Genomic DNA, 18,445 nt, shown 5'->3' on the forward strand with positions numbered 1-18,445 from the left:
TGCTATCCCGGAACTGTGGACTTCTGGTAAGGAGTCCAGAGGACAGCACGACAGCAAGTTTGCACAGCCTCAACTCCAAGTTCTCCCTACGGCATTAGCTGCCCACCACCACACAGGCCAATTGCAAGGACATCACCCCTTGCAGCTGTGCTCCTCGGCCACCCCCAGGTCTCTTCAGCCCTTCCTCCCCTGTGCTGCCCCTCGTTCCTGCCAAGTAGCCACACGTTCCTCCCTCGGGTGATGCTCTCTGGAAGGAAGCCTGGAGCCACTGCCTGAAGCAGCCAGCAGCTTCCCAGCATCCTTCTCCCCTCCCTTTGCCTCTCCATCTGTGCCCTCTCAAGATTCTCCTACATGCCTGTCCAAGCGCCAGGCAGACCAGGACAGAGGCTGGTTCTCAGAAGCCTTTCCTTACCCCAAAGCAGAACTACCCCCACATTCAGACACTCTGGACCTCTCTCCAGGTTCCTAGCTTGGAACCCCAGATCATTTCTCTCACAGCCCTTCATCTCCCCAAGAGAAAGGGACCAAGTTCTGACAGCCCAAGCTCCACAAGTCCTGGCAGCCCAAGCTCCACAAGCTCCCTAGAGAGCCATCTTCCTCCCAGACCCTCCTCATCCTCCAGAGTCCTTGCTGAGATAGCCTAGATATGGTCCTTCCCGCATCCTCTCATTGCCCCCGTGACAGATCCTTAGTTCCCTCCTCCACACCCACACCTCTCCCTCGGCAGCCACCAAGGCCACCTGGATCTAAGTTTGGAGCCCCAGCTTCTGGCTCCTGGCTAGAAGTTTCTGGCACAACTAGAGGCATCTAACAATAAGCACCAAGCATGTACTGACCCTGCAGTTGTCTCTCAGTGTCTCCCACATTCACCTGGGGTCCCCGCCACCCTTGCTACCCGGTCTCTTCAAGCCTGCAGATATTTCTGGCAGGGCGAGAGGCCAGGCACCCTGTCTGGCCAGGACTCACCAGCCGGTCAGCGATCCTGAGGAGCTGGTTCTGAGTCTCGATCCGATGGCTGATGTCTTCCCAGTATGAGGACAGTACCACCACGGGCTTCACGTTGCCCCAAGGCAAGTAATAGTAGTGGCACCCTGCAGGGAGGGGAGAGGGGCCTGAGCGCTGGGCAGAGGCCATGGGGCAGTGAAATGCCGCTCTGCAGGGCAGGGAGTGAGGCCACTGAGCTTTTGTAACTAGCCCAGCTTGAGAGAGAACTCAAGATAAGAGACAGGTCCTCTCCCCTTAAATGCTTGTGGTGTGGCTGATAGTTTCCAGCACCTGAGCACACTTTGGGGGTAGGGAGACGGGGCAGACTGTTGGGCTGATAGAATGCCTCTGGGAAACCCAAGCTCACATCACCATGGTCTCCAAGCCAAGCCCCCAGACCCCATGGACTGATGGAGATGGCTCCAGACAAGGGCAGCTGCAGAGCCTGCGGGAGTCCAAACTATGGGTGAAATGCCCCCCACAAGAGGTGTATGAGGGATAGCACAGAAGTGAAGAGGAGGAGCACCCCAAAAGGTTTGCTGTGGTTCCCACAGAGGCAAGCTTTAGGGTTTGGCATCTGCCCTAGGACCCAGGTCCCTTCTAGCCTCACCCACCATCAAAGACTGCCCGGCTGTACTGGGTGGTGGAGGCCAGCGGCAGGCAGGTGGTGTCAAATTTGTTCCCGTAGTTCCCGATGCTCACTTCGAACTGAATAGCATCGTCTACATCCTGCAGCATTGTGGCTGAGTAGAAGGCAGCAAAGAGGGAGTATTTGCGCCTCCGAAGGTATTTCTGCAGGCAGAGTGAGAAGGCCAGAGATCACAAGGAGACAAGCAAGACACCCAGCAGTGTGAATCCGTAGAGGGCAGGCCCTAGCTGTGACCGGGACCCGGAAACTCCATCCGGCTGGGAAGAGTGACACAAGGTCCAAAGGAACAGCCTCCAGCCTTGGTTACTGAGTGAACAAACTCACTGCAGGTCCGTGCACATTTGCTCATGTTTCCTAATATGATCTGCTCCTCCAAGGTCAGGCTACTCCTTAATCCAAACCAGCATCGATGGCACCACCACGTCCACAGAGCAGAGTCTCCCGCAGTGCCCCCCAGGGAAGCCTACACCTCATCTGCCCCTTAAAGGGGCTGAGAGTTCTCAGTGATCACACACGCACACACACACACCCCAGACAGCCCTGCAGCCTGCACAGGCCTCAGCCATGCGCTCAGGATGTGCAGCTTCAGTAGGGCCCCTCTGAGCCCAAGGCATAGGGCTGAGACAATGTAAAACATTCACGTGTCTTGATATGTAGCAATGTGATTTTATTACAGTCACCTCTTCGGAAAGCTGTGGGGGAAGGAGCTAAAAAGCTCGGTTTCAAAGCATGTGAACAGGGATGACAGATCACAGATGTGTGCCTACTGTGTGCAGACAGCAAGTCTCTTCTCACCATCTCCTAAGGTAAATATGACTGCACACAGGGAAACTAAGGCAACTGGCAGGGGGGAGGACCAGCAGGGAAACCCGAGGTAGCTAACTGCAGGGTCTGAATGCTCCTGAATACCATGCATGGCTCTAGTATTTCTGGGCCTTTGAGCCTTCGCCTGTAAATGGAGTTACTAGCCTTGCAGCATGCTGGATTTGAAGACACGGATGGTAAATGGTGTCTAGCTGACCTCATTGCTAGCTGTATTGAGTGTGAGCTTGTATGCCACTTTCACTTATCTCCCTTAAACCTCAAAGCTTCCTGTGGTGGGACAGTGCAACACCCCCCTCACAGCTGAGACTCAGAGGCCCTGAGAAGTGCCGCCATAGTAAATGAGGGTCACGCTGAAGGCCCTCCACCACGGTACTCAGCCACCCAAGGGGCACCCGGCGGTCTGCCAAAGCACGGCCTCACCTCCACCCGCAGGATATCATCAGCAGGAAGGTCTTCCACCTTCTGCTCACTGTGCTCCACCAGTCTGGTCTCCAGGGACAACAGAAGCCTGCCCCGATAAGCCACACCCTCTCCCTGCAGGAGAAAGCCAGGTCACCAGCGAAGGGTAAGAGTAAGGAAACACAAGACATGACAACATAGCACAACCCACCCCTACAGAATGGGATCCACCAATCCTCCAGCCCGTCCAAGCCTTATAACCCGAGGGAGACGGGCCTGGGCCTCCTGGAATAGACAGCGAACAGGTCCAACTGGCCCAGGAGAAAGAGGCCAGAGAGCCAAATAGAAGGATGTCCTCTGTTGAAGCCTCATAAGGTCCATGGAATGCCATCTGGGCTCAGACACTGCCAGGCCAGCCTGGGAACCCTCAGGGAGGCGTGCGGCTGCTCACCTTTCCTGTGTTGAGCTCTGCATAAGGATCTGGGAAGCCTGTGAACTCCCGGGGACTGCCATAGAGGTTCACATAGCAGGGCCCAAAAGTGGGGAGGAAGCCCAGGTTGTCATCCACTGGAAGGTACAAGCAGGCGTCAGAGAGGCGGCCCTGGGGATCTTCCTACCGCGCCACCCAGCCACTGTCAGATCGGATTCCATCTCTAGCCCTCAGTGTCCCCCACATGACCATTATGTGGCCCCTGTACACAATAACTGGTAAGACGAGCAATGAACGTAGCACCCCGCTCTGTCCCGAGTCCTCGCTAGGCTGAAATGAGACCACATCTACTATCTTATTAGTCGTGTTCCACAGATGGGGAAACGGAGGCTCAGAGATGTGACTGACCCCTGGACAGCAAGGATGCAACACACTCAGCTGGGCCGCACACAAGCTGGGGCTCAGGCCATGGTGGAGGGGGGAGCAGAGGTGGTCCCAGCTCCTGGAGACCAGAGGAGCCACCTCCCTCTGCCTCTTCATGTCCTCTCATCAGCCCCTCTTCCCAGCAGACTGTTCTCTTGACAAGGCCACAGCTACCCTTCCTGGGACAGGCCCCCACAGGCTAGCCTCTGAAACCCTGCAACAGCAGGGCCTTCCTTTCAGAGGACATTGCCAGAATGCTCAAGGCAGAACCACCACCACCAGGACCATCGAGCTCTGTCCACACAAGGATGAGTGAGGGCAAGCGCAGGGGAAAAGACCTCTGCAGAGGCCTGCTCAGCAGGGCCTGAGGCCGCACACCCTAAGCCATGCTGCTGGGACACGGCAGGGGGCAGCTGGAGCTCTCCTGCCTATCACCTTTCCACGTATTTCCTCCCCCAGGCCCCAGTGCAGACGGGCCCCGGCTTCGGGAAGCAAAGGGGAAGCCTTGGAATAAGGGGACTCGGAGAAACACTACTAACTGCTCGTGTCAGTCATCACAATTACACGTTACCTCGTGAATTATGATTCTAGCCTTTCTCATTCCCCTGGCCACCTCCAAATCCCCAAGATAGCTCACAATCCCCCTGGCCCACTATGTCCCCCATGTTAGAAGCATCAGCCGAGGCAACGAGCTCAGGAAGGGTCTGGGAGAACCAGAGGAAGCTGGCTTCAAAGCTTTGCGAGGAAGTCATATCAGTTACCCAGTGGCTGCAACTTGCCAGTGGTCAGCTCAGGGGCCTGGCTGCTGCTCAGTCCCCTTCATGCAAGTCAGAAAATTCCCCTTCAGCAGAAACCCCCACGTCCCATCCCCTCGTGGTCCCCTGGGCGACAGCAACGTACGGTCAGAGGCTTGTGGGCGCTTGAGCACACCTGCTGGCTCCTCTAAGCATAAAGAAATGGAAGAGGGTTAGGATGGGCGTGGCTGAACGGGGTGGAGAATGGTTGCGTGAACAGGAGTCTGGCTGGAGAGCCGGCAGACGGGCGCTGTGGGTGCGCAACAAAGGGAGGCACACACCCTCCCCCAACTCCAGCCACACCGCCCAAAGCACCTCCTGACCTGGACCTCCATTCAATATACTCAAGAAACAACACACAAAAGAAAATGTGGTTTTTCTGCATTATATACAGGTAAATTAGGAGGAATGGTGCAGAGAAAGAAACATGAAAAGGGAAACATGAAAGAGCCATTGTGGACCAGGGAACACCCAGAGCTCCAAACCCAAACAGATTGACACTTGTGCCCCAGAGTGCTGAGCCAAAGCCATTCAAGGCACAACATCTCCACCTAGTGGGCATTTCTGGTACTGCCACAGATCACACTATTTCCTCAACGGCAGCCAGCCACCTGGGCCTGTCTCCTAGCACCAGCTGGCTGTGGTGAAGATAAGAGACAGATGTCCACTAGCATACGCATGTACACACATGCACGCACACGCATTAAGTAAATTTAATGAAAATATTCTAGCCTTTGCTTTTCCCACAGTTTTATTACCGTTGCTAGGAACGCCTAGAGGATTAACCAATGAACAGTCCACTCGTCACAAGAAGCCCAAAATGTCTTGTTATGCTCCAGTATCACTCAAAACAAATGTACATGTTCTCCTATAACCCTCAGGATGTGGCTTGGGCACCTGGATTTAATGTGTCCCAAAGAATCCAGGTTGGACAGCTCTGGAAGGCTCAAGAAAGGACTCTTGGGGGAAAAGGGAAAAGGCATGGCTGGGGAGTTGAGGCTGAAGACCTAAAGAGGACAAGTCCCTGGGTTGGCACTCAGATCCCTGAAGCCAGATCTTGGCCACCAACGCTGGCTGGCGAGAACCAATGTGGCAGAAATTGTGCCTCGTGAAGATGTTCTTATCTATAGGAACTGAAATGGGCCCCTGGCATAGGAGAGTTTTGAGCCTGGAAGGGTGACCTAACAGGCACAGCTTTGGTCCCCAGATTCTGCTTTAATTTCCTTCCAAATGATGCTGAGCAGGAGGAGCCTGTTATCAGGGACTAATGAAACCAGCGCCATAGATAGGACCCCTGAGCGCTCTGGCCAGGGACTGGGTTCTAATCTGGCCCCCAGGCAGAGACAGTTGTCTACCGTCTCACCAGCAAGCTAACCATTACCTGCTGCTGGCGGCTAGAATTGCACAGGCCTCCTTGTCCATTCGTGTATTCGTTCATCTAGGAACCATAAGCAGCTATGGCAGTGGCCCCGGCAGGGTCCTGCCGAGGTCTTAGGCCAGTGTTTCCCAGGTCACGAGCCTCTGATGCGTGGTTCTCCCCAGGTTCTCACCCCTGTGTCTGCAGACAGCTCATAAAGTCAAGGGCAGGGTGAGCAGAGGAGCCACCCAACACAAAGCCTCTATTTAGTCCTGCTCGTCTTTCTGCCAAAACACAAGTGTTTCGCTGTGTTTTCCCTGAGCCGGGAGAGTTGGGCCCAAGGAAGCCCCAAGTCCCAAATGAACACGCCCAGCTTTTTACTGAGAGAGTGAAGCCCAGCTCCCTCACCTGGAGAAACTGCAAGGGACAGAGCAGGCTGCCAGCCACAAGTCACAGCTCAGCAGGCGGTTCCTAGGGACACGTGTGTACCCTGGAGAAGCCAAGCCATTACCTCCAGCCAGCCCAGCCAGCTCCCAAGGCTCGGCAGAGCCCCAAGCCCATGGCTTTGGCTGCCTGACACCCGCCCAGGCCAGGCAGGATGGGAAAGGAGAGACTGCTGAGAAATTCACTGTCTTCCATCGTCCAAAGACAACTTTCGTTTTCTCAGTGCTGTCCTGCAGCACAATGTCCTTATGGGTGAAAGTGTCCAAGACGCCTGCCAGTGACACAGGTCCATACGCCTACTGCCTTCCAAAAGAACTTCCACATCTAAGGAGAATACATCCTCCTTTTAAAAAAAAGTCTCCCCTTAATACATTGGTGCATAGGGTCCAAAAAATACTTCAGTGTGCCCAGGCAAACTTGTGGGCAGAAGTGCCTACGAGCTTAGTGTTAGGTCCTGTCCTTGCTGGGGACAAAAACAAGAACACAAAAACAAAACTCCGGGCTAATCCATCCCATCAGAAACCTCAAGGCTGAAAGAGAAAGAAGTGGGTTTTGTTTGAGCCGTTTGTTGTGCTGTTAGGTGACAGGGTCTCATTAGTTAGCCTGGTGGGTCACACTCGCCGTGCGACCAAGGATGACCTCAAACTCCTAGTCCTTCTGCCTCTAGCGTTCAAGGGCTGGGCTACCGGACACATGGCACCATGCCCTGTTTGTATGGTGCTGGGTGGAACCCAGGCCTCCTGAACACTGGGTGCACACTCTAACCAACATCAGTCCAGTTTGTGTTGCGTTTGGGGAGAAGAGAGAAAATAAGGCAGTGTGCCTGCCTGCCTCGGGAAGAAGGATACAAAACAGGTAAGGAAAGTGGCAGGCACTTGTCGCAAGAGGGGCTTTCCAGCTAGGGAGAGAATCAGCCGAGCAAAGAAAGACACAACCTTCAGACTGGACAGGTGCTGCCACCTGAGGAAGGGCCCACCTCTCCACGAAGGGACCAGGGAACCAGGGAAGTCCCAAAGGATAACCCAGTTTGAACAATAAATTTAACTCTGCTGTCACACTGATCTAGCCCTCTGGCTGCACAGCCAGAAGCGGTGAGCTGGTTTGAGCTGGTCTGCGGTCTAGCCTGTGGTCTAGCCTGCGGTCTAGCCTGAGGTCTAGCCTGTGGTCTAGCCTGTGGTCTAGCCTCCGGCTCCACCGCTGCAGCACACACGTTGCTCCCGGCTTCAGCACCATCTAGTGACCATGGAGAGAAGTTCCTCAACTCTTCAAAAGCAGGGTGACAGGGGCTAGCTAGCTAGACACCGAGCACAGTGCCTGCCAGCATGGCCAAGGCCCTAAATTCAATTCTCAGAACAACGAGCAAGTGAATCAATTATTGTTAGTAATCTATTTTATTTATTGATTTATTAATTAGTAAATGTATTACTTTATTTAGTCAATTAATTAATGGAATAAATAAACAGGACAAATGATTATACAATAAAAAGAATATATCAAGATGAAGGCTGATAGGGCTGGGGGAGCCTAAACTCATCAGATGGCTGAGGACAGAGGCATAGCTGTGTCATATCAGAAACTTCACACACACACACACACACACACACACACACACAACCACTCAAAAACGACATACTGTGCCTTGACCATCATTAGTTTCTGGATGCAGAGACAGCACCCAGTCTGAAAACTGAAGAAGACTTGAGACCCCCAGGGTGGCCAGAACTGCCTCTGTGTCCCCCACATTAAGATGCTCCCCCCGTCTCCTGCTTCTGCCTGTATGTGCAAAGCAGCAGCTCACCAAAACCTCTGACCACCTCCCCATGCAGGCTACACTCTGGAGAGCAGCATCCTCACAGCTGAGAGGGAAGGGCAGTCCCTTTAGCGTGCCTTCCACAAGTATCTCTGTGTGAACAGCTCAAAGACTCGGTGATGGAGTCAGAATGGCAGATCAGTTCTAGACACCAAGGGCTTCACCGGATAATCCTCAACTTCGCTGTGCACTAGGGATTTTCTGAACTAGAAGCCTCTGGAGACCGGGGACACAGCTCAGCTGGTGGAGTACCTATGCGTGAACCCCTATGTTCAGTCTCTCATACCATGTAAATCGGACATGGTGACACATGTCTGTAATGTCAGTACTTGGGGGACTGGAGACAGGAGGGTCAGAAGTTTAGGCTACACTGTGAGATCATGCCAGTTTGGGATGCATGACACCCTACCTTAAAAAAAAAAAAAAAAAAAGCCAAGTGTGCAAGATATACCTTTAATTTAGATACTCCAGGCAGAGACAGGCAGATCTCTCTGGGTTCAAGGCTGGCGTCTTCTGACCACCGTACACCAGAACCCAGAGGAGACGCCAGTGCCAGGCCCGCCCAGGGCTACAGCTGTGACTCTGTCTCAAGGGCATTTTATTTTGAAAAATGCTTCAGAAGAGTTAAAAAGGAGGGATGAGAAACCCCAGGAATGAGGCACATGAACCACCAAAGCTGCAGAGTAGCCGAGATGGACAGAGACCCTGCCCGGGCCGTGCAGATATGCCTACGGGGCCCTCACTAGCACGTGAATAACAGTGAAAGAGGGGGCGGAATGCCAGACAGGACTTCGCTATCCATGAAAGCCTCCATCTTAGAGGGGCACAGAGTGCTTCCAATCAGGGAGATGCGGTCCGAAGGTTCAGGAGAGCCTCCATCTGAATGCTACAAGAAAGAGTTTGGGGTTCTCAAATTCAGGCAATAAGACAAGGGGATGCAGCCTTTGGGGTAACTTCTGGGGGGAAGAGAAGAAAACCATCAAGATGGATGCTGCTGAGGGCAGCCCAGCACAAGTGTCCAACTGCTTCTGAACACCCGACACCAGAGGACACACAAGCGGGCAGCCCACTGGGTCCTGAAGAGGGAGCAAGGCGCCCTGCTTTGTAGAGAGGAGACTGAGTGACCCCTGGCACAGAGACCTTGAGCCCCAGCGGGCTGCACAGCCAGCACTGTCAGCAGCAGCCATCCTGCCTTCAGCCATCCACGGCAGAGACTTGACTACGTCATTCAACTCAAGACACCTGTCTCAGAAAGAATCCAACCAAGTCTGCAAACAGCTAACCGTGAGCTTCCAGTACAAAGGTGGCCGTGTGGAGGTATCACGGCGCCTCAGTTTGTGGGAGCACACTCAGCAATGTTCACACAACAGGATCACCAACAAACTGCTTCTTGGAAGTTAGAGATAAATTCTGCATGAGCATCTTCTAGATACATTCAGAATCTAGTCAAGATTCCCACAAGGAAACAAGTCAAGACTTTTCTCAGAACAGGCAGCAGAACAAATTCAAAGTGTGTTATGTATTGAGGGGAAATAAGCTTGTTAAAGAAAGGCTGGAGGTGTGGCTCGCTGGCAGAGGTTGCCTGCATGCACAGAGCTCTGAGTTTTTCACAGGCAGCACACAAAGCAGGCGCGCATGCATGTGGCTGAGTACTTCACACTTGAAAGGTGGAGTCGGGAAGATCCAGAGCTGAAGGTCACCTTGCAGACACAAGTTCAAGGTCAGCCTAGACTGCATAAGACTAACTCAAAAGGGGAAAAAACGACTTAAATAAAACCTAGAAGTTTGTCAAATATTTGTACATGGCCTATAAAGCAGAAACCAAACTTGTGTTACTTAAATAAGAAACTTTAAAAATAAACACAAGGTAGTTAGAAAATCTGAGAAGGAAATAGCAAAATAAGTCTAAACAAAGCGAAGGAACCCAGAACTGAGACATCTATAAAAGTTTTTGTTTTGAAGGCTGGAAGGCTAATTGAGGGGGGGAAAAAAGAAAAAAGAAAAGTCAAACACATTAAAGAAGAGAGAAATGGCACAGGTAGAAAAAAGTGCCTAAATTCTAGAAGTCACTGTGAGAAACACTGTAAATATATGGATGTTTTGCTAAGAAAACATAAATTATCAAAATTGACAAGAGCAAAAATAACCTAAAAATAGCAATGATCACAAGAGAAGCTGAAAAGTTTATAAAGAGCATCACTACGCCCACTCAAAAAGGGCATCAAGCCCACGTGGTTTCATGGGTGACTAATTTCAAACCCTCAAAAGACTATATTCTATGTTATATAAACTGTTCCCAGATGTTAAACGACTTTAAATCTTTCCGATTAATTTTACAGGGCCAGCATAACCCAGATACCAAAAGCAAGCCTAAGAAGAAGACCAACTGAAGATCACAGAGAACCCAGGGCTGAGCTCGAGAGACACTGTGGATTGAGGACATGAGAAAGATGGCATCTGGAGATGGAGACAGGAAAAGTGCGTTGCTGACATCACCAAAAAACAATTTTGAGGAGGTGATGGTAGTTCACTGCCTTACTTGCTAAGTAAGAGATTAACAGGTTTGGCAACATGCAAATTTAATTTCTGTCTGTCAGAAAGTATTCAAATATAACTGACAAGAACTTTTTATGAGTAAGCTCAAAGTTAGTGCTCACAGTCATGGAGACTGAATAGCTATAACATATATATGTAACATATAACATATACATGTATGTATAAATAACATATTTTATACATATATGTACAATACATACAAAATTAAAATGTACAGTTGGCCCACTTCACTGTGTCAATGAAATGAAAAAATTAATTTAACCTTTAAATTAATAAAATTCTCTTTGTTGTTTTCCGGGTTTGTTGTAGTTTGGTTTGGTTTTAAGTGAGGGCCTCTGGTAACCCAGGCTGACCTTGAATTCACTTTGTCACTGAGGATGAACTTGAACTCCTGATCTTCCTTCCTCTACATCCCAAGACCTAGGATTCCATACCTGCACCACCACGCTCAACTCCAGTATTGTTTTAGCCACGTCAGAACAGTGGCATCAAGTGTATGGAGGATTCTGAGCGCACATTAGTTCAACCTTCTGACGGCCACCTTCAGTACTGACAGAAGGCTTTGAAAGTGCTACAATCTGTTGACAGCTTGACTCTAGGTGAGAGAGCACTCAAGAGCTGCGGCAGAGCTCAGTGGCAGAGTGCGTGCCTAGCACATCGGAAGCACTGAGTTCAGCCCCAACACACAAACCATCTTATCCTGTGTGTTTTCCTGCATGTGTATGTACAGCAGATGCACACAGGTGCCCTCAAAGGCCAGAAGAAGGTGTCAGATCCCCTGGAACTGGAGCTACAGGTAGTTGTGCGCAGCCTCGCGGGGGTGCTGGGAACTAAATCCTGGCCCTCTGCAAGAGCAGAAGATGCTTTTAACATCTATGCCATCTTTCCAGACTCATGCTGTTGCCGTAACTATGCACAGCATGAAACTCCGCTATGAAAGCATTCATTACAAAGTTCTTTATAAGGAAGAAACATCAGAGGATGACTGAGCGCCACATCAACTAGCTCATTTGATTGTGTGCACTCGCAATGGAACATAGATTTATTACAGTTGTATTCTAAGGCTAGGGATGTAAATCAGTGGAGAGAGTGCTCAGCGGCCATGTACAAGGTCCTGGGTTCAATCTCCAGGACTGCCAAAAAAAAAAAAGTGTTCTAGAAGAATCCCTAATTACAAGAAACTAAGACCTCAGCCTAGTATTGCCAAGTAACAAAAAGCAGTGAGCAAATGACTCATTTTAGTGTGTATAGGTGCACGTCACGTGAGCATCTCCCAGGAGTCTCAGACACTGTTCTTTCCTGTGGTGACGGACTTAAGGGCATCTCATGGGAAAGTGTGGTCTTCTTTTGGACCACTAGTTACTTTTTTTTTTTTTTTTTTTTGAGTCAGAGTTTCTCTGTGTAGCCTTGGCTGTCCTGGAGCTCACTTTGTAGACCAGGCTAGCCTCAAACTCATCAAGATGCAGTTGCTTCTGCCTCCCAAGTGTGGCACCACTTCCTGGCTCACTGTTACTTTTTTTTTTTTTTACAAATTGAAAATAGGTTACATTTTAGTAGATCGATAAAACCCATTGCAAAATAGGAACACTGGGCACTCGGGCACTCGGGGCCGGGGTGGAACCCGGCACGTGCCCCTCGGGACTGATGGGACGCCTTTGGACTATCCAGTGTGTACCAGGGCTACAGTAGGAGCTCTCGCTGAGAAATGAATCACAGAGGCCTGACAATGCCCCCGAGCCTGCAGGCTCTCCAATCCGAGGGATGAAATAGAATGAGCAGGGATGGGGCAGACAGAGAGCAAGCAGGACATACCTTCTATTTCTCCTCCAGTGGCAGAGATTTTCGACATGCCCAAGTAGGTGGTGGCCACAGTGTCGTTGTGAGTGAGGCGGTCCCTGGAACAGGGATGGGAAGAGGGCATGAGCGAGGCAGTCACAGGACACGGCCCACTCAAGAAGGAAGCGACCTTGGTGACTGATTGCCAGGCGTCCAGTCTTCTACTGAGGCCTGGGAAGCCCAAGGGAGAAGAGACTGGACAGGAAACTTGCTCAAGATACCCCGAGGGGTGACTATTTTTCTTGACAGCCTTATACTCCATGTCAGGTGGATTACAGGGGCCACCATCCCAGGCTGGCAGGGAGAAGGCCAGAGGCAGGCAGGATGGGGAGCAGGAAGGAAGCTGCTGAGGAGAAGTTTCTAGACCCAAAAGGTCCTGGAAGCCCAAGAAATGCCAAGCTCCAGAGGTGCTCCAGGAAGCCAGCTCAGAGGCCACGGCAGGGGCCAGTGCTGCTGTGCTCTGCCTTTATAGAGACTTTAGCTGTGACAACGCATGTTCAACCTTTATCCCAAAGGAGCTTCACAACTGCTTAGAGACCAAGTGCTGTTTATCATCGGCTGCGGGGTGAGGAACTTAGGTGTGGAGGCACGAAGGCCCTTCCTGTGTCAGCCAGAAGGGAGGAGCAGAGCTAGGTGAGGCAGGCGGCCAGCCAGTCTCACCTAAATCACAAGCCGCAGGATTAAAGAGAGGCCTTATCTCTAAAACTAAAGCAGAGAAGGTTGAGGACTTGACACCTGGCCCCACATGCGTGTATGCACATATGCACACATCTGCCACACATAATACACACACACTCCATCAACCAGTCAATAAAGGCACCCCGTTACTTAATTCTCAGGACCCCCAGCAGCCCTCGCAGGTATGTACTATGATGGGCCCCAGCTTCAGGTGAGGGTGCTGACATTGAGACAATCAGTTACCCGAGGGCTGGTGAGATGGTTCAGCATGTAAAGGCACTTGCCTTGAAAGCCGTGTAACCTGAGGTTGATCACTGCACTCAAATAGAGGTGAAAGAATAGAGGAGACAGCAGCCTCCATAAAGTTATCCTCTAACTTCCATTTGCACCTCATTGCATTCACAGGACACACACACACTAAAATAACATCTCACATACAGAGCTCTGAGGCAGGAGAATCCCAGAGCCCTGACCACCCCACCTGTCCCTTCCTCAGGATGGGACCAGGATTCTCCACCTAAGGGATCTCACCCAGAGCATACATGGCTGTCCGGAGACATTTTTGTGTGAGAAGAGAAGGCTCAGGGTTCCAGTGGACAGAGGCCACGGGTGCTGAATCACGTGTGATTCAAGGGACAGACCCACAGACAAGAATTACTATGGCAGAGGTCAGCATGCCAGCCTGGGCAGACCCTGGATCCCTCAGGAAGGTTCTCCTGCACACTCCCAACCCCTCCTCTTGGTTTTCCGGGGTCTCCCTCCCCACTGTGAGCACTCTGGCAGATCCATCCAGCACCAAAGGCACACTGAGTTCATGTTCCTCTTCACCCTAACCCCCTGGGTAGCCCAGTCGCTAGCCCTTCCTTTCTCTTCAGATTTCCCAGAAAGGGGAGTGAGTCTGACTTTTGGCATTCCCCTTGGGACAGGGGTTGCATGAGGAAGAATGAGCGGCCTCTCAGCCCAGATTCAAATCACAGCTCCTGGTAAGCCACATCATGAGGAAGCTTCCTAGAGGAGACCAGCACCACTGCCTGACATCACGCCCCTCTCTTGGTTTCTGTTGCACTGATAGGGGCCTAAGCTGATGCCTCAGAGACTAAGCAAGCTGGGGACATTTTAAAAGGGACTGGGCTTCCATTTCTGGCCTTGTCTAAAGGGGTCGGAGAGGAAGAGCGGGTGGTGTTTGTTGCTCCTTTGGAGGTGGTTTCTAGTGAGGAGGTTAGTGAGAAGGTTTTTTTTTAATGTATACATATACATATACACACACACACACACACACACACACACACACACACACACACATACACACGCACATACACATACTGAACAAGTCTATGTGTCCTACATGCAGTTGCCCACAGAGGCCGAAACGCATTCCCTGGAACTGCAGTTACAGGCAATCATGAGCTACACGTGGTGGGCGCTGGGAGCTGAACCCTGATCCTCTGAAAGAGCAGTAAGTGCTCTTAGCCACTGAGCCATCTCTCCAGCCCTGAGGAATTTTGTTTTTTAATGAAAAAGGAATTCTTGAAGCCTCGAGTGGAAGATTAAGTTACGGAGCCACATGCACAGCGTCATATTTCTAAGGTTCAGGTGACAGGAGGAGTTCGCCTGTGTGTTCTGGAGAGAAGCTTGAGCAGTGGCTGCTTTCTGGCCAAGAGCTGGGTTTGGGGGCTTGGGGCTTTTGGAAAACAGTGAGTCTCAAAATAGATTCACAATAAAAGTGCCACTTCAACCCAAGCCAGAGATGCAGCCACCAGATTCTGTAATGTGTTTGGATTGTACAGTATGCTGATAGCTTTGACATGGCTCCAAGGGAGTCGGGCCAGGGACAGCCACAATCCACGGGGCCAACCACCCCCACACGCACCCACACAGATGCACGCACGCACGCGCACACACACACACGCACACCAGGCTACCCCAGTCAGCCCGGCACAGTCACTGCCAGCTGACATGCAGAGATGGCTCTGGGAACGCAAAGCGGACCTTTCCACCAAACCGCTTCCCCTTCCCCGAGGCTCACACCAGCCGTGGCAGACCTCAGGACCTCTCCCTGCCCCCTGCCCACACTTCTTTCCCTCTAATTCTCTCAATCTGTTTTCTTTAGGCCTGGGGAACTGGCACACACTTTAATGGTTCTGCGGCCTGGGGTTTTTCCCCTGGTCTCTCATTATCCTCCTAGTTGGGGGTGCAATGGGCCTGCAACCAAAGGAGAATGGCCAGGGAGCCACATGACCAGCCCTTCTGGGGGCAGAGAAAGGACAGCTTGCTCTTTGTGGAAAGCCTACTGCCTGGAGCTTGTGGAGCTTGGGCCCTGACATCCCCTCAAGTCTGAGAAAGGTGGCCTCCTTACTGCTGCTGTGAGAGACAGCATGGTCAGGCAAAATCCCAGCTCCAGCTGGGATTCACTTTGGGCCCCTGAACTGTCACCTCAGACAGGTCATTTGGTCTCTCCTCCCTGCGTCTTCCTCTATGAAGCAGGACAATGCCACCTTGTCATGATAAACTCACAAGTGTGGAAGGTGCTTTCTGGACACAGCCCTGGCCTGCAAGTTGGTGTTCACCAAGTGGTAAGATTCTAAGACACTCACAGGCTACTGTCCTGACCCACTCAACACCTACAATGATGACCCCTACTCAGGAAATGTAACCCACAACTCCAACATGGGGGTGGAGCTCTTCTTCCATTCCATCCCACAGGGAAAAGAAGTTGACATGGCTCCCACAACCTGCACGTGGCCCTTACTCATGACTTATCAAAGCAACTCCTCAGGAACCCTCCAGAGAGGGCTCTTCACTGTCCCTGGCTGTGACCTCTTTCTCTGCTGTCAGCACAGCATCCCAGGTCCTGATTGCCCCATAACTGCCCAAAGCCCTCCTAGCCTGCCCCTCTGTCACAGCAGCAGCACAGGTACATGAAAATGACAGGCCCAAGGACCCCTGGAGACCCCACTCCCACCCCTTTGAGGATCCAGAACTCACCAGTCCATGACACGAATCCTCATTTTTTCACACATAGAGGGAAACTGAGGGAGGAAAGGGATCTGAGTGAGAAGATCAACCCCTAGTTGAGCAGAAGCCAAGGCTGCCAGCAGGACTCAGGGAGCACAAGGCGCTGAGCCTGCTAGGGTCCCCGCTCACCATTGCAGGCAGGGTGATACTCTGGTTCCACTGAGGGTTTGCCGTCTTTTCCAGGATCTTGCTGCAGAGCTAGGAGACACAGAGGATCGGGGTATGGGACTCAACATGTAGTCCGAGCTTTGTGACCCAGAAGCCACCCTCTGCCACACTGGCTGCTCTTAGAGCTGGGCCTGAGGCCCCGGGTCTCAGCACCGCACGACAGGCTCCGATGCAGGGAGTCCCTGTGGAGACAAGCCTTGGGAAAGCTAGAACCCAGAATGGGGTGGCTGGTGCAAACGCCACAGCCCCATCGCCCTAAACCCACAGCTGGAGCAGGAGACACCTCAACTCCCACCTCCCATTAATGCCGGACGCCCAGGCCCACACACCAGCACCCAAGCCAGAAACAGACTTCAGTGGGAACACATGCACCATAAGCCACTGGGGAGGTAAATACTGGGAGACCACTCTCTCAGCATGAGCCAGACCCAGCATTCAATTCCCAGTGGGCAAAAGAAGGGAAGGAAGGGATGGTGGGAGGGAGGGAGGAGGGAAGGAAGGAAGGAAGGAAGGAAGGAAGGAAGGAAGGAAGGAAGGAAGGAAGGAAGGCAAAGAAGGAAACCTTGAAGTCACATCTTGCCTCAGACAAATGCCTGAAGGACTAGGGTTGTTATAAACATATCAAGAATGGAAAGTGTTCTGAGCCAGGGGCTCCATGTTTGCGCCCATGAAGCCCCAGGGCAGCCTACACTGGCAAGTGCAGAAGAAGGCAAAGACTCGGTTTCAAGGGCTAAGGAGATGTCTCAGAGAGTGAATCCTTGCCACAAAAGCATGAAGACTCAAGTTCAGTATCCAGAGAGCCATGTAGAAGCCAGGCAGGGTAGCACACCCTTATAATCACAGCAGAGGCAGGAGGATTCCAGGGCAGCCTGGGAAGCGGTCTAACCAATTCCAGAGTCAGTGAAAGACCGTGTCTCAAAAACACGGTGAAAGGTTGGGGAGGTAGCAGTGCACAGCTGTAATCCCGGCACTAGGGGCGAGAGACAGGTGGATCTCTGTGAGTTCTAGGCCAGCCTGGTCTACACAGCAAGTTCCATGACAGCCAGAGCTACATAATAGAGACTGCGTCTCAAAGTAAAAAAGAAAAATAAGGTGAAGAGTTACTGTGGATGACACCAGCATGCACACACAATAATGTGTATACTTACAAACACACACACAGAAAGAAAGAGAGAGAGAGAGAGAAATAAAAAAACCTCTCTTGATGACACAGTTTCTGGAAGGCAGATGAGTCTACCACTAACAGTGAACAGGCCCCTCCTATAGGCCTGTCACACGCAAAGCAAGAGTTTTATTGAAGTGCATTATCTCAATAATAACATTTGAATTAGATCCAGAACTCTGGGTCCCTTGGGAAGGGGGTGGGGGCGCGAAGTCATCATCTCTGCTCCCAACCATCTGCTTTCAGCCCCTGTTCCCATATCCCTTCCTCCCTGTAGGAAAGGCCCAGCCAAAGGCTGCCAGGGTGAGGCAGAGGAGGCTGTTAGCAGAGTAAAGAGGGGGAGTGGGAGGTCAGCAGGTGAAAACGGACTGACCTTTGCAGGAAAGCAGCCACCAATGTATAGGAGCATGTGAGGCGCTGGAGCAGAGGAGTAGGCAGAAAATCATGTTTCTTTTTACCAGTCAGTCCTTCCCCCAGATAACACCTGTCTGGTCAGAGCGACGCTCTTTACTGCAGCGTGGCTAGAGCTAGCAGGGATCCAGAAGAAGCTAGGTATCCACCAACAGAATGTGGGTTAAAGAAAGTACGATTCACCCACAGGACACAGCTCCAAAACAGAGGAGACCCCATGTGTACAGAAAAGAAACAAGCTCAGAGTTGTAGCACAGAGCAGAAAAGCAAGGACAGAGCAGGGAGCACAGTGTGCAAACACTGGGACTGGGGCAGTGAAAGCTGAGAATCCATGGCCACACTTGCTGACATGTACATTAGGAAACCAACAGGTTGTAAAAGAAACTCACCCGCAAGGGAGAAAGAGAGGGGACCAGAACCAGAGGGGGAAGATAGATGATAGATAGATAGATAGATAGATAGATAGATAGATAGATAGATAGATGATAGAGAGATAGATAGATG

General features: G+C 51.5%; 1 protein-coding gene across 1 annotated transcript in view; it reads right to left on the minus strand.

Moving 5' to 3' along the window:
- LOC129685803 (dysferlin) overlaps window positions 1-18,445 on the minus strand; it is a gene marked incomplete at both ends in the record, with an annotated part of 38,665 nt that overhangs the window by 13,503 nt on the left and 6,717 nt on the right. The window contains 8 exons of the mRNA XM_055619312.1: window positions 967-1,091; window positions 1,599-1,776; window positions 2,879-2,992; window positions 3,309-3,424; window positions 4,611-4,652; window positions 12,484-12,566; window positions 16,171-16,214; window positions 16,330-16,398. Coding sequence (XP_055475287.1) covers window positions 967-1,091; window positions 1,599-1,776; window positions 2,879-2,992; window positions 3,309-3,424; window positions 4,611-4,652; window positions 12,484-12,566; window positions 16,171-16,214; window positions 16,330-16,398 — 771 coding nt within the window. The remainder of the gene's footprint in view (window positions 1-966; window positions 1,092-1,598; window positions 1,777-2,878; window positions 2,993-3,308; window positions 3,425-4,610; window positions 4,653-12,483; window positions 12,567-16,170; window positions 16,215-16,329; window positions 16,399-18,445) is intronic.

Source organism: Psammomys obesus, unplaced genomic scaffold (assembly GCF_907164565.1).
Source record: "Psammomys obesus unplaced genomic scaffold, mPsaObe1.curated_primary_1811, whole genome shotgun sequence".
Taxonomy (NCBI): domain Eukaryota; kingdom Metazoa; phylum Chordata; class Mammalia; order Rodentia; family Muridae; genus Psammomys; species Psammomys obesus.